We start from the raw sequence: 15,357 nt of genomic DNA, 5'->3' as shown, positions 1-15,357 counted from the left end.
TTTAAGTACTTTTACCTTAAAGTCAAAATGTTGACGTTCACACTTCTATAAATTAGTAGTGGGTGCAGCTCTTTTTCATGAATTTTCAAAAGGATTGTTATTTTGTAGCATGTGTGACTTAATGATGCAATCACTCAATAGGACTGAAAAAAGAAGAGAAAAACATCCAAAGGAGCTGTTCCGGTCTGTTGTGTACATAATACATGTTTCAAAAATCTGCCTAATTAAGGAATTACCCAGTGGAGTGGGAATCTATTGGGTGCGTGACATGATTCAAACCCCCCACCCCTCCAAAGAAAGTACACAATTATGACATTCAATTATATCTGGTATTGGCAGTTTTTAAACTGGAAAAAATGACCCATGTAGTATGTCTCCTAAAAAGGATGAAATAGTTCATCATCTGTACTTAATGGAGTGTTATTTGAGATAGAATAATTTGCTTGTTTCTACTTTCCATGATATGGTGCTATTAACATGTATGGGTCACAGATTTGTCCTTCATATAAGAGGCAGACCGTTTTAACTATTAGAAAGTTGCTTCTTAAATATTACATCATCTTTATTATCTATGGTGGTTATGCACATTTCAGGTTCATTTACGTGTGCCATGTATCAGCAGGGCTCGTAGCCACAAGCTCCATTCTGCAGAATTTCTGCTTGCTGTTAATTGCTTGCACCTGACATCAGCTACTAAGATATTGCTTGATACTTAGCCATACCTTAGGTGCTCTACATATATTGTATATCGGGTTCATCACTAGTTACATTACCATAATACTGTGTGTGGAGAGTCTTTGATGATTCAGAGGCACTTTTGCTTGCTTCAGCTTGTCTCAACCAACCTTTTTCTCCTTATCAAGTCAATGAAAGCTATTCTTGAACCAATCAGCTCTGCAGACCAGTCCTCAAGAACTAGACCTATAGTTTAGTTTAAAAGGTTGTGGAACTTTTCACTCCACTGGGGAGATGAATGGAGCAACTGCTTCAAGACGAATACTTTATATCAGTTTCAAGGGTAAATTATGTAGTTTCCACTGAAGGTTTAATTATCTGGATGGAAAGCAAAATTGTTGTTGTTTAATCGTTTAGTCGTGTCTGACTCTTTGTGACCCCATGGACCAGGGCACTCCAGGCCCTCCTGTCTTCCACTGCCTCCTGCAGTTTGATCAAACTCATGCTGGTAGCTTCGAGAACACTGTCCAACCATCTCGTCCTCTGCCGCCCCCTTCTCCTTGTGCCGTCCATCTTTCCCAACATCAGGGTCTTTTCCAGGGAGTCTTCTCTTCTCATGAGGTGGCCAAAGTCTTGGAGTCTCAGCTTCAGGATCTGTCTTTCCAGTGAGCACTCAGGGCTGATTTCCTGAAAGCAAAATAGCTGGCACCTTTTGACAACTTTAAAAAGTTGTACTTGGTGACTGGCACCCGATTTGCTGCATATGTTAGGAAGCAGGTTTGCCCTCCTATCTGGTGTCTAGGAAATGTTGATTTTTTAAAAAAAAGAGTTTTGCAGGCCTGTCCAATAATCTTTAAATTGAGCTCATTGGGTGGGGAAAGTTATAACTTGAGACTGCTGGTTCCAGTGACTATAGTTATCCAGATCTTTTACAGCTTCTCCCCTCTTTCCCATTCCAGTTCCATCTTTTACAGCAACTTCACCACCATACATTGGCCTGGCCAATGCATAGCCGCTGCTTCTTCTTTCTCTCTGCCTATCACACTTATATTGGAGAAATGGAATGAAGAAAGTGCACGAGTCTATATTGTAGTGTGGCGTCATTTCATTCAGGCTGTTTGGTCTGTCTGGATTAATCTTCTGGAGAAAGGAGAGGGCTTACACATGACAGTCACTGCCTCCTGCTCCCTTCCGAGCAAATTGTGTTTCAGCTGAGGGCCATTTGGTTAGCATATGATGCTTAGGATTTTCCCAAAAGAAAAGTTGCAGTTTCCCCATGTGCTGTCTACTGCCTCCTGCAAACCTTTAAACATGATAGCAACGCCATGGAAAGAGCTCACAAAAAGGTGCTGCTACTGTAACATTTTAAGGATTCTCAGGAGAAAAAGCCTTATAAATGAAGTGAAAGCAAGGAGTTGTGGCTGGTGGAATACACTGTTTTAGATAGAAAAATCTGCTGTATTTTGGAAAGTTGTTTGTTTGCTGTGAAATTGGGCACTTCTTAAGATACTGCAACCAAATTTTGCATGATGGTTCCTGAGATCAGGGAGCATGTTCAGATACAATTGGATATCATTTTGAATCAAGATGGCAGACTGAAACTTTCAGAATTCCACTGATTTTAACACCTAATTTTAAAACTGCACTGATTTGGGAGTTTCTTAGATTTCCCAAACAATGTCGGACATGAAGTTGCCAGCTGACTATAATCCCAAAGCTATGGCTATGTTACATGCTACTTCACTCCAATCTAGTGTGCCATCTTAGCTTGTCATCTGCATTATCCAGGGCCCGACAGGTTTGTCTTTTTAAAAGCATTTCTGTGGGAGGGAAGAGCAAGTTTACTTTGGGATGAAGATTCTCGTACTGAAGATAGTGCCAGAGTATTCTGTATATAGAAAGTGAGAGTGAGAAGTAAAAAATGCCCTGGTCAGATTCCAACTGGAAACTAAGCCTTATGAGGAACGATTGAGGGAGTTGGGTATATTTAGCCTGGAGAAGAGAAGACTGAGAGGTGATAGGATAGCCATCTTCAAATATCTGTTGGACTGTCACATGGAAGATGGAGTAAATTTTTTTATGGTTCTCCAGAGGGTAGGACCCAAACCAGTAGATTCAAACTTTTTTCTGTTTTTGTTTGTTTTTTAACTGTTATAGTTATTACAAGTCATGAATAACTGTATTTTAAAGTTTAGCCTTAGGCTTAATTATTACCAAGTCTGAGAGGGAGAGAGAATCGCTCAGCTTCTTGTCAGAAGGAAATTCTGGCTCTGCCTGTGGCAATGGGAGTTTTACCCTGAAGTGAACTACTTTCCCCTCTCCAACAAAAAGGAAACTTCAAGAAGTTTTCTGTTCCTGGAAATTTTTTTGGATTCATGTAATGAATTTCTGAAATTTTCCAAAACATAATCTAGAGAGGGAAAACAATAACCCACAGGCCTCACATTTGAAACCAGGAAGATGGGACAAGAAAGAAGCCCAAGTAGGAAAGGAAGTTTGAGCAGTTCTGTATGTAGGCGACATTCACTATGTCCCACTTGTGAGATTTCTGTCCACGTTACAGGAGGATAGCTGCAGTGGAGAAATGTTTTCTTTTGAAAAGAAGGACATAACCTCATATCTTAACACTACATAGATTTCAAGATTGTTTCAGTAAAGGATGGTGCAGTTCAGATGCATATTTGTTGGCCAGGATAAGCAAAAATTCTGATGCAAACAAAGCCAAAGTTTGGGCTTATGGACTGTATCCAATAATATAGCATTAAGTAAGCCTCCCATCAGAGACACGGGTGGCGCTTTGGGTTAAACCACTGAGCCTAGGGCTTGCCGATCAGAAGGTCGGCGGTTCGAATCCCCGCAATGGGGTGAGCTCCCATTACTTGGTCCCTGCTCCTGCCAACCAAGCAGTTCAAAAGCACGAAGTGCAAGTAGATAAATAGGTACCGCTCCGGCGGGAAGGTAAACGGTGTTTCCGGTTTGCCAGAACCGGAAGCTGTATGCCGGCTCCCTCTGCCAGAGTCGTCTGCGACTGGACCTAATGGTCAGGAATACCTTTACCTTTACTTTTAAGCCTCCCATCAGTACAAGAATTTCCTCTTGCGCAACAGAGCTTCCCTCTGCTTGACCCTTAAATCTCTTCTGGGGATTCCACCAACTGTCCACAGCAGATCTGGAGAGGGCACAGGGCAGGAGAGGGGGGAGTCACACGGCACAAGTGGAAATGCTTTCACTGACATTTTTATGTAGAGCAGAGATGAGGAACTGGATTTGGTGGATGGATAAGATTATTATTATTTTCCTCCCCTAAACATTTCCATCACTTGACTCACAGTGATGCCAGGTGACCTTTTTATACCAGCAGAATGATAGCTGGTATAACCTGATCAATGTCACAAGACTGTAACCTCAGATTCAGGAGATCTTGGAAGATTAGTAAGCAATTGCCGCTTTTTGTTTTTATTCTTTTTTCGCAATCTTGCCATTAAACATTTCTCTGCTGCATAAGACTTGGTTTTATTATTATTTATTATTATAATTTTTGAATTTATATACCGCTCTATACCTGGAGGTCTCAGGGCAGTCCACAGAATAAAATCAGAATATAAAACCACATAATACATAATCAAAATAAAAACAATAATCCAATAACACCCCCCCCCAAAAAACCCCACATTTTAAAAGGACATAGGATGTCAATCAAATCAACCAAAGGCATGCTTAAAAAGGAATGTTTTTACCTGGTGCCTAAAGGTGTAATAATGAAGGCCCCATGCAAACTTCCCTAGGGAGAGCATTCCACAGATGGGGAGCCACTGCAGAGAAGGCCTGTTCTCATGTTGCCACCCTCTGGACCTCTCAAGGAGGAGGCAGACAAAGGAGGACCTCAGAAGGTGATCTCAGAGTCCAGACAGGTTCATATGGAAAGAGGCGGTCCTTGAGGCATTGCGGTTATGAGCTGTTTAAGGCTTTATAGGTCAAAACCAGCACTTTGAATTGGGCCCAGAAACTTAATTGGTAGCCAATGCAGTTAGACCAGGATTGGTGTAATACGCTCAAACCGTCTTGCCCCAGTGAGCAACCTGGCCACTGAATTCTGCACTAGCTGAAGTTTCTGAACCATCTTCAGAGGCAGCCCTACGAATAACTCATTGCAGTATTCTAACCTTGAGGTTACCAGAGCATAGACAACAGTAGTTAGGCTATTCCTGTCCAGATAGGGGTGCAGCTGAGCCACCAACTGAAGCTGATGGAAGGCACTTAGCGCCACTGAGGCCACCTGAGCCTCGAGCAACAGCAGAGGTTCCAGGAGTACCCCTAAGCTACAAACCTGTTCCTTCAGAGGAAATCTAACCCCATCAAGAGCAGGCAATCTCCTACCCACCCGGTCTAGGGAACCACCCACTAACAGTTTCTCAGTCTTATCTGGATTGAGTTGCAGTTTGTTGGCTCTCATCCAGTCCATTACCCATGCCGGACACTGGTCCAGCACTTCCACTGCCCCACCTTCAGATGTAAAGGAGAAATAGAGCTGAGTGTTTTCTCAAAAACAAGTTGAGAACTTGGTGGATCGGAGGAATGCCCTGGATGTAGTGTATCTTGAGTTCAGTAAGGCCATTATATTCTTGTGGAGAAGGTGGGAAAATGTGGACTGTCTTCATGTGTCCTATGGATGACTTCACATCTCTTCCCCCACACCCTAGCAGTAGTACACCTGTCCCTCCTCGTACCAACCTGTTTTCTGAATTCCAGATAATTTCAAAAACAGTTTGCAGTGTGACACAGGAGGCAATGGTTAAGTGGGAAAAAGTCAAAAGAGCAGTCCAGGTCATTGGAGTCTTAGATCTGACTAAAGGAGCTTTTTGGATTCTGGCCAAAAGTGTTGTTCAAATTTCATACTGCATGGTCAGCTGTGGGAATATTGTAGTGTGCTTTCACTGAATGCTGTGGGAGTACAGAAATCTGGATAGGAGACTGTTTGGGAGTGACTCATAAGAGCAGGGTGTAAATATAATAAATAATTTTTAGCATCATTCTTGAGCAAATTTCTCCCAAGTCACATCTGAATGAAAAGAAATTAGTGTTCATTTCATGTCATGCTGGTTTTTTTCCTTGTGTACGTGTGTAGTTGGAAGATAGAACAGGGGGGAAATGTGAATAGGCAATTCCTTTTAATTAGTGAAATTTAAGTCAGATGCATATCTTAAGAAGTAATGAGCTTCATAAAAGCAAGACCTCATTGGATCAAAGTCAGTTTAAGATAAGGGCATCTCAAGGTCACAGAAAGAGCTGCCCAGCAGTTCCATTTGCATAAAAAATTACTGTCAGAAATAGGCGGTGGAGGCAGCCCTGGCATTTTGATCTCTTGGCCTTTGTCATGGAGATTCCTTGCAGAGAAGGGAGGAAGGCCAGTGTCCCAGATAATGATTAACTGTTTTAATGGCATTCATTCATTCATTCACTCATTCCGCACTAACTACTCATGCAGAAAAAAGGGTTATGTAAAATGACATTAGAAGAAAATCATTTGTAATCGTTGCATCGGGGCTGCACTTTGAGGAGACATTAGGAGTAAATCCGTGGCGTGGTAGGCTTATGCTTTATCTTCTGATATTTACTGAGTTTACTGGTGCATGAAAAGCTTTCAGCAAGAATAGCAGATGGGATGGACCTTTCATAGGTAATGCTATCTACTGGGTTATTACTTCTATATATTGATAGTGAAGTAATCTTCAAGATATCACCCTACAAAATATAGATTATTTAAATGTTTGTAACAAAAAATCCTATAACACAGAGCAGCTACTATCATGAATACTTCATTTTGTACCTATTGGATCAGAGGCCTTAAATGCTTTTAAAAATCTGAAATAATGAGAATATAGTGAGCTTGACAACATATTGGGTTTCTTTTCTTTCTTTCCCCCCTCTCCTTTGCCTTTTGGACAGCTGTAGGGAGATATGCATAGTTAATCTGAATAGCAAGTATTCAATTTAATTTGTCTCCTTAAATCTGACCTTTTCTATTACATAAACAAAAGGAGGTGCCCTGCAGACATCTTTTGATGTTGCACGAACACACATTCTTCATGCATCCAAAACTCCTTAAGGATTTTTGCAAGATTTATAGAACAGAAAAGCAGCCTCCCATTGTTTCTACTTCCAGTTGCTGATGTACAGTCATGTCCCCATGAAAAAAAAAATGTTGCTATGCTTTCTATACGCTGGGGAGCAGGATAATATTGGTTGGAAGTATTTCCAATCATTATTACCAATTTACTAAACTAAGCAGCTCTGGAACAAAAACATTGATAAGCAGCAATTTTTTAATCTGTCTGCTATTTGCACTCAACAGAACATAGAATCATAAAACTGTAGATGTACCACAAGTCTACAGATGTAGGTTTATTTACCCTTTTTTATATTCCATACAATTATTTTAAGAGTGGTGAAGAGAATTGGAGGGGGGGGGGCTATATATTGCGCTGATGAATAGGTTCAGTAATATATGTGTATTTTATAAAATAGAAGACAGATTATTTTTCTTTATAGTAAGTTAATATTGTGTTACCCCAAGCATTATTTTAAGAAATCAGAAGTTGCCTTCCACAAGGATAGCCAATGTAGTCCGCTCCAGATGTTGATGCATTCTAACTCCCATTATCCCTGACCATTGACCAGGCTACCTGGACCTGATGAGAGTTGGGAGTCCAACAATATCTGGATGGCCTCACATCGACTACTCCTGTATTATCCCAAGTTCAGCACATGGTATTTTTAGTATTGTGTACCTTGACGCGGTGGGACGCGGGTGGCGCTGTGGTCTAAACCACAGAGCCTAGGGCTTGCCGATCAGGTTGGCAGTTCGAACCCCCGTGACGGGGTGAGCTCCTGTTGCTCGGTCCCTGCTCGTGCCAACTTAGCAGCTCGAAAGCATGTCAAAGTGCAGGTAGATAAATAGGTACCGCTCTGGCGGGAAGGTAAACGGCGTTTCTGTGCGCTGCCCTGGTTCGCCAGAAGCGGCTTAGTCATGCTGGCCACATGACTCCCTCAGCCAGTAAAGCGAGATGAGCGTCGCAACCCCAGAGTCGTCTGTGACTGGACGTAATGGCCAGGGGTCCCTTTACCTTTACCCTGAGTACAAGGTTTTCCCAGGGTGTCAGAAGTAGTTCTTTCTCTCCCTTGAATCTAAGGACCGGTTCAACAGAGACAGCTAGTGCAAGCAGATAACTCTGAAAAGGTTAAGGATCTAGCTGTAAGTTTGCTAAACACACATGTATAAAGATACTTAGGTCACAGTTTTACACAGCTTACCTGGGAATAAGCCCCACTGAACTCAACAAGACTTGTTAAAAAAATGCATCATTGTGCTGTTAAAAAAAATGCATCAAGACAGATCTTAGAACTTCATGCACTTTTAGCAGAATTTACATCTAGGCTAAGACCCCATGAACATACAATTAGTCTAGCTTCCAGATAAATGTGTATGGAAACACAGCCTTAGCTGATAAATGAGGTCAATTCAAAATCTAGAAGTGGGTGACATCTCTAATTGTACTGTTATTGATTAGGTTGTAGGTGTGTGTTGCTAAATTATTTTAATTAGTTGTATTTGGGATCTTGCTATGTGTAATTCTTGCTATTTTTTCTGTTGCAGACCAGGCCGGGACCACTGAAGCAGGCTGAAACACAAGTTGAGCATTCTGCTTCCGTGTACTGTTACAACTGTGCAGAGCAAGGCCATTATGGATATGTAAGTCCTTGTTGTTGTTTAGTCGTTTAGTCGTGTCCGACTCTTCGTGACCCCATGGACCAGAGAACGCCAGGCACCTCTGTCCTCCACTGCCTCCCGCAGTTTGGTCAAACTCATGCTGGTAACCTCGAAAACACTATCCAACCATCTCATCCTCTCTCGCCCCCTTCTCCTTGTGCCCTCTATCTTTCCCAACATCAGGGTCTTCTCCAGGGAGTCTTCCCTTCTCATGAGGTGGCCAAAGTACTGGAGCCTCAGCTTCACAATCTGTCCTTCCAGTGAGCACTCAGGGCTGATTTCCTTAAGAATGGATGTGTTTGATCTTCTCGCAGTCCATGGGACTCTCAAGAGTCTCCTCCAGCACCATAATTCAAAAGCATCAATTCTTCGGCGATCAGCCTTCTAAGTCCTAGCAGGGTCTAACTTTGCTTCTGATTATTCTGCTAAGAAGAAAGCATTGATCACTATTCAGCAGTTTAGAGACTTCAGCCACTCAGAATAGCTAGGCTAGTTGGAAATTTCAACACAGAATAATGGGCGAGATGTGTCTGATGCCCATGTTAGCCTGTTGGGTCCAGGCAACCTAACCTGATGCCGCAGCCTTGCTCATCTCACAGGTGAACTGGGAAGAAGTGAGTTCCCCATTTTCTGTGGTTGATCCTGGGGTGGTGCCTACCCAGAGGGAATTCCTCAAGTTCACGCCCTGATTTAAAGGGTTTATTTCCAGAGATATCAAGGAATCTGTCAGTACTGCCCTGCAACCCCTCAGTGGCAGGTCTTCTGCCAAACAATTGCATAAGGAGCAGGAAAAACTTCAGACTCTGTAGCCTGTGCATCCTGAGCCCTCATCCTAATATCTCCCTACAGGTGCTCTGTTTTTTTCCTTCGATTCTCGCCAACCACCTACACATTTTTTTCACTAGCCTCCTGTAATGCTTGGCGAGCTGAGTGGATGTTTTCCAATGTGATAAAATTAGTTTCTGGTTTCCTGCGTTGATGGCTGAGGATATGTCCCTTTTCCCACAGCCTATCAGCCGGTGCAAAGAATTTTAATCAAGGTTTGGGGAGGTTGTGTTCATCACTCGGGGCTGCGGCAAATAAAGTCAAGATCCACTACAGATGGCAGAGTACCCCCTTCCCCCTTGTTTTCCAGCCCTGAAATGCTAGGATTTTAGGTCAAGGAGTGGAGCTATGGATTTGTGTAATGTAATTGCTCATGTGGGATGGCAGGTGGTGGTTATCTGCAAATCCAGTGTGTTCTTCCTGTGTTGATGGGATACACGTTCCTTCAGACCTTTGTCATCTTTGAGGTTATCTGTCAGTTCCCTCTCCCCCAACTCAAACCATAAGTGGTGAGGTGTCTGGTGGGGAATTCTAATGGGTTCCCTATCTGTTTCTGTAGAAAGGCTCAACATTTTCTCCTCAGAACAGGGATCCGAGCAATCTGGACAGAGAATAGGAGTGTTCCTATTGGAAAATCAACTAGAGGGTTAAAGGGACAAGCCAGAGACAGTTGTTGAGAAGAGTTAACATTTCTGGAACATTTCAAAGATGTGCTCAGAAACGGCAAGACTATAAATTGAAAGAGCCACCCCAACATTACCTAAATTGCAAAGGGCCTCTTGTAGCAATTCGGAGTTTGTGCCCACTGCTGCTAGGCTGAAGAAAGTGGAGGATTTGTAGATGTGCCTTGCATTCACATTCCAAGCTGTCAGTCAGACAGAACGCTTTTCAGGTGTGTTGGTAACAGGCTGAGCTTTCCGTCCTCTGTGTGTTGGCTGTGGTGGTAAGGAGCATCCCCCAGAGTATTTAACAGTACAAAGTGTGTGGCAGCTTACCTGAAAGAGAGAGGGCTGAGAAAGTGCGTGTCATACACTATTGAGATGGTTGTTCAGTGCAGTGATTTATTATTTTTTTAAAAGAAAAGAAAAAAGCAGGAGTTCTTGCTCCTGGAGGCTTGTGCTTTTTTCACCCACTAGGGCTTTACTGTCAACGTATTGAGGGGCGCAAAGGCCATCTGTCTGTGGCATAAGTTTTAGACTTTGTGCAACATCTCCAAGAAGACACTGGGAGCGGGGGGAGCGTGTTCCACAGCCATCAGAGATTAGCCGTGCTTCTTCACGTAGCCTTATCTGAAATTATTTAGGGGAGAAGGGGTCTTAGAAAACATGTGGTACAAACAGATGGAAAGTCACTGGCAATTCTTTCTTTCAGAAACACCCGGCTGTAAATTTCCTACCAACAGATTTCAAATGTTTGAAACATGGTTTTCACTAAAAAAAAAAACAACCCTACACCCTTCATTCCGTATGCCCTTTGCTTATTGATGGTGACCTATCAGGGAGAAGCATAGAGTATTCAGCATGAAGAGGGAGATGTATTCATCCAACCTGGTCTGCATGTTCTTTTTCCTCCATCCCCAGACATTTGAAACACCTGGCCCTTCAAGCCAATTAAGAGTGTGTGTTACCTAATATATGCCCTTCAGCAGCAGCAAGATGATGATGTAGCCTGTGCTATCAGGAGTGATGGGAGGCACTCCACTTGCCTCAGTTCTATCAACATTAACAGTTGCCTTTCTCTGCAAGAAGCTAGAGAATAGGTGCTTGGCCTCAGACTTCCAAGTAGCTAAGGCTGCAGGCTATTTCTTCAAGGATTCCAGATTTTTTTCTGGCTCCCATCAGTCTCTGGAGGCAGACCACTGAATTTGGTTCTCAAACCTGCAGTGGTTACAGGTAGTTTTGAAGTCAAACCTGACCTCTGGCTCAGGTATCAGCTCTCCTGTCTGTCAATTGTTTTATGATACAGTGGTACCTTGGAACTCTAATGTAATCTGTTCCGGAAGACCGTTTGACTTCTGAAATGTTTGAGTTCCAAGGCGCAGCTTCCGATTGGCCGACAGCTAGATTTTTGCACAGCGGAAGCCGTGTAGGATGTTTGTGTTCCGAAGAACGTGGAAAATTGGAGCACTTACTTCTGTGTTTTTGGCGTTCGGGAGCCGAAACATTTGAGAACGGAGCCATTCAAGTTCCAAGGTACCACTGTGGTTTGTTTTTAATGTGAACTGTTTGTGTGTTTTTTGATATCAGAACGTCAGGATAGGATATTCCTATAAATTAAGCTTTTAAAAAAACAAACTTACTTTCTAAGTTCACCTCCTCCAAAGTATGCACCAAATATTACCCTTACAGTTAGTTGGTGATGATACTCAAACAGAAACATAGAAATGTATTTCTCTTGTAGACCAGCCACCTCTGGTTTCACATAAGGATATTAGCTAAAGTAAGTTATCAATCAACCATCTCTTCACCCCCAAGTCAGCAAAACCAAGTGATGTCGGTTCATTTGTCTTGTTTTCCTGGATAGGGTTTGAATTACTGAATCTAGCAGAAAGAGAAAATGTGCCTAAAAGTTGCCATTAAAATATTACTTTGCAGGAATGTTCAGAGAGGCGGATGTTTGGAGGGACATTTCCTACTTCCCCCTTCATCTATTACTATGATAGCAATTACGATTTCAAGAGGCGTCGTCAGAGAATAAAGAAAAAAGTGCAAGGTATGATATAAATTTGTTGAGCTTTCTAAGTCCACATTTTTGTTTTGCTCCTCTTTAACCACGGCTGCTGTTAGGTTTGCTGCTTCTTGACTTAATCTGGATAATTTAAAGGAGTAGAAGTGGGGATATTTCAGAACCAAGATGAAACAAGTATTTACCTTCTCTGATTATATGGCTCCAGACAGACCTGCCTGAAATTCAGGCTTCAGAGTACATAAACGAAGAGGAGAAATATTTTACAGTTACGGGATGATTTACTGAGCACTCAAGCCACATTTGATCTTCACTGAGAAACTGGAGTTCTTTTTTAGCTTCATTGTATGTTTGAGCTGCTGCATTTAGATGAAATGTTCTGAACTCTTCAATCAGTGCTCAAATTTGTGGCTTTTTATTCCCAAATGCAGAGTTGGCATTTTGATAAAAGGTAAATCATGTTATTTTGAAACCTGACTATAACTTCCAATTACTTTACTGGGCGATATTGGCAACTGTTGCCATTACATTTCCTATTTGAGGTTGAGCATATAGCTCTAACAGTTATAAAGCTTGGGGAACTTAAGATCAGTATGAACTCAATGATATATCTGTAAAAGATTTTTAACATTGCTCATAGTTTCTGGCTGCAGCTGACCTAAAAAATGGATGAGTATCCATATTTCATCAAACTGCTTAATTACTTTGCATGCAGGGTGCCCTACAAAGACTTCAAATTATAAACAGTAGTAAGTGTGTGTGTGTGTGTGTGTGTGTGTTTGTTTGTTTGTTTGTGTATCAATCATTTGACCTCTTAAGTATCATCAAGTGTCTTACTTTTTTCAGAACTTCAAGAAGCAGGCCTTGTGCCAATGGCTCTGAAGAGACCACGCATAGCCAATGGCCAGAAACTGCAGAGCCATAAGAAAAAGAAGAAAACATTAAAGGACCGTGACAAGAAAGGAGATAAGCAGCATAAAAAGCTGAAGAAAATGTCCCAGGCCAACATACCCAAAGGAAGGAAGGATAAGAAGGTGGTCCAGAGTAACTATAACATGGAAGAGGACTTTCCCAGAGGTGGTAACAGGGATGCTCTTAAAAAGAGCAGGAAAACCAGGGCACAGGGCCACTTTGGCCTCCCAGCAAATGGAGGCCAAGCAGAAATCCTTCAGGGTCCTCTGAAGACAGCAAAAAAGAGGAAGAAGAAACGGAGAAAGAACACAAGTGGTAGCTCTCCCAGGGATGAGAGTTTATTCCTGATAAAACAGAGGAAGAAGAAATCAAAACAGAAACAGAAACCCAATTTGTGATGGAAGGGGGAGTGGATGTGGGGTTGGGGATTAAGCTTCAGACAGCTTTCACACCATCACCCACCCACACCCCATGGAACATAAAACCATCCATAAGTGCAGGCTGGGATACCAAAAACCAGTGAGTTTGCCTGTGCCATTTCATTTGGTTTGCGACAAAAAATGATTAATGTATGCGAGATTATACATTGTACTTGTTTTCTACAACTTCTGTATTTGGATTGAACGTGGGGGGTAAGGGGTTGTGCTACAGAATCAAAGCAAAATGAGGATTGGTCCACTGTGTTGCATACAGTCTTTTTTCTCTTTTTTAAAAAATAAATCCTGCTGTTTGTTAAAGCACTTCTCTTTAGCACATGTGATTTATTTGCATGCAGGCTTTAGAGAAGAACTTCGCAGAGGACGTGGATATTGAACAAATTGACTTAAAGCTCTGCTTCACATGTTTGACAGAAATGGGAACAGAATTACATACGACCTGACAGCAGGTGTCACTTCGTGCTGTTTCTGTTGGTGCTTCTGTAGGATGTGTGAAACAGGTCTAGGAAACAAGAGACTGAAGAGAGTTCTCATCTACATCCTAATTTATTTTCATCCCAGAGTTGATCCATGATGTCACCTTCTTGTGCATTCTTCTGCCTTGAGGAATATGCTGAAGTGTCTTTAACTTGTCATAGATGCATCACCACAAGTTGGACTGGCACATCTTTTATGTAAGAAGGCTTCAATTCTGAAATCTCAGCCTCTCAGGTGCTCTCCTGCTGAATTTCAAGGGGCTTACTAGTAAGTGCCCTCATGGTTGTCTCCTAATATATTTAACTTGCCAACGAACAAAGCAGTTAAATTATTATTATTTTATTTTAAAAAACCCAATTTAAATAGTTAATTAAATATTCATCGAGATAGCTATTATAAAGATAATGATTGTGTAAGAAGTATACCTGTGCTCAGAAATAACTTGACATATAATTCAGTTGCTTTAAAATTAGGTATTTTTTGTACTTTAACTGAATTACTGTTAAAATTTTAAGGTAGGAACAAAATGCAGTATTCAAGCAGGAAAACAACAATTTTAGTGCCCTCCTTGTTTCCTTAAAATCACACTTATACTGTCTTAACATTAATACCGCCAACCCGTGTCAGCTCTAACTCAAGGATTTTGGGCTGCTTCACACACTACTGTTTCTGAGCCTGACATTAATCTCCATGTTGGAAAAGGTAGCCTTGGTACTATACAATAGCACTGAAACCTTATTGTCATGATAAACCACTTTTCTAGTAAGAGCTGTGTCCAATTATATCCCTCCCTTCCCTGACAGAATGCTTTTCGATTCAGCAAAGGTTTCTGTGAGTTGAAAGGGGGAGGGGAGTGATTTTTCACTGAATTCTCCTTTCCTCTCCAGCCCCCTCCCTCAACCTCCTTCACGGGGTTGGAGGAACCTTTAACAGTGTAGAAAGGGGCACAGTGGACTCTGAATGAGAGAGGAAGCTTTTGTGGGGGGGGGTAACCCCAACTCTTCTGTCGCTCCCCCACCCCTTCCTGCTCTGCTGAATGAAAGATCCATCAGTGGAGGGCGGGGCACAATTGCAGTGGAGCCTAAGCATTTAACATAAGCATGGCTATGGGAGCTCATAAGTGAGGCATGATGGAAATACCTCTCTTCTGCTTAGGGACCCCAGCAACTGACACTCAGAAGCCTATGGCCTCTTATACTGGAGGTAGTACCTAGACTTCATGACTATTGGCCATTGATGGCCTTACCCTCCATGAATTTGTTTAATCCTGTTTCCAAATCAACCAGATTGATGGCCATCACTACATTTCCCATAGTTCTAGCTATGTGCTTTGTAAGAAGTACCGTATTTTTTGCCCTATAGGACGCACTTTATCCCCCTCCAAAAATGAAGGGGAAATGTGTGTGCGTCCTATGGGGCGAATGCAGGCTTGCGGACAGCAGCCTGTGGCCCGAAACCCCGGGAGCGCAGCGGAGCGCACCCCAGGCTTCGGGCAGCTGTCCGCAAGCCTGGGGAGCCTGGCGGGAGTTCCCGCTGGGCTCCCTAGGCTTGCAGAAAGCAGCCTGTTTTAGGGTCGGG

At 42.4% G+C, this 15,357-nt stretch overlaps 1 protein-coding gene across 3 annotated transcripts in view; it reads left to right on the top strand.

Moving 5' to 3' along the window:
* ZCCHC7 (zinc finger CCHC-type containing 7) overlaps positions 1-13,605 on the top strand; it is a 117,745-nt gene extending 104,140 nt beyond the window's left edge. For all 3 annotated transcript variants that reach the window (XM_081894315.1, XM_081894317.1, XM_081894316.1), the window contains exons 7-9: positions 8,330-8,425; positions 11,863-11,980; positions 12,800-13,605. In XM_081894315.1, coding sequence (XP_081750441.1) covers positions 8,330-8,425; positions 11,863-11,980; positions 12,800-13,263 — 678 coding nt within the window. In that variant the 3' untranslated portion in view covers positions 13,264-13,605. The remainder of the gene's footprint in view (positions 1-8,329; positions 8,426-11,862; positions 11,981-12,799) is intronic.
* Positions 13,606-15,357: the final 1,752 nt, after the last annotated feature.

This window comes from Podarcis melisellensis, assembly GCF_964234715.1.
Source record: "Podarcis melisellensis genome assembly, chromosome: 17".
Lineage (NCBI taxonomy): Eukaryota > Metazoa > Chordata > Lepidosauria > Squamata > Lacertidae > Podarcis > Podarcis melisellensis.
Note: the sequence above shows the minus strand (reverse complement) of the source record. Positions and strands in the feature narration are given on the sequence as shown.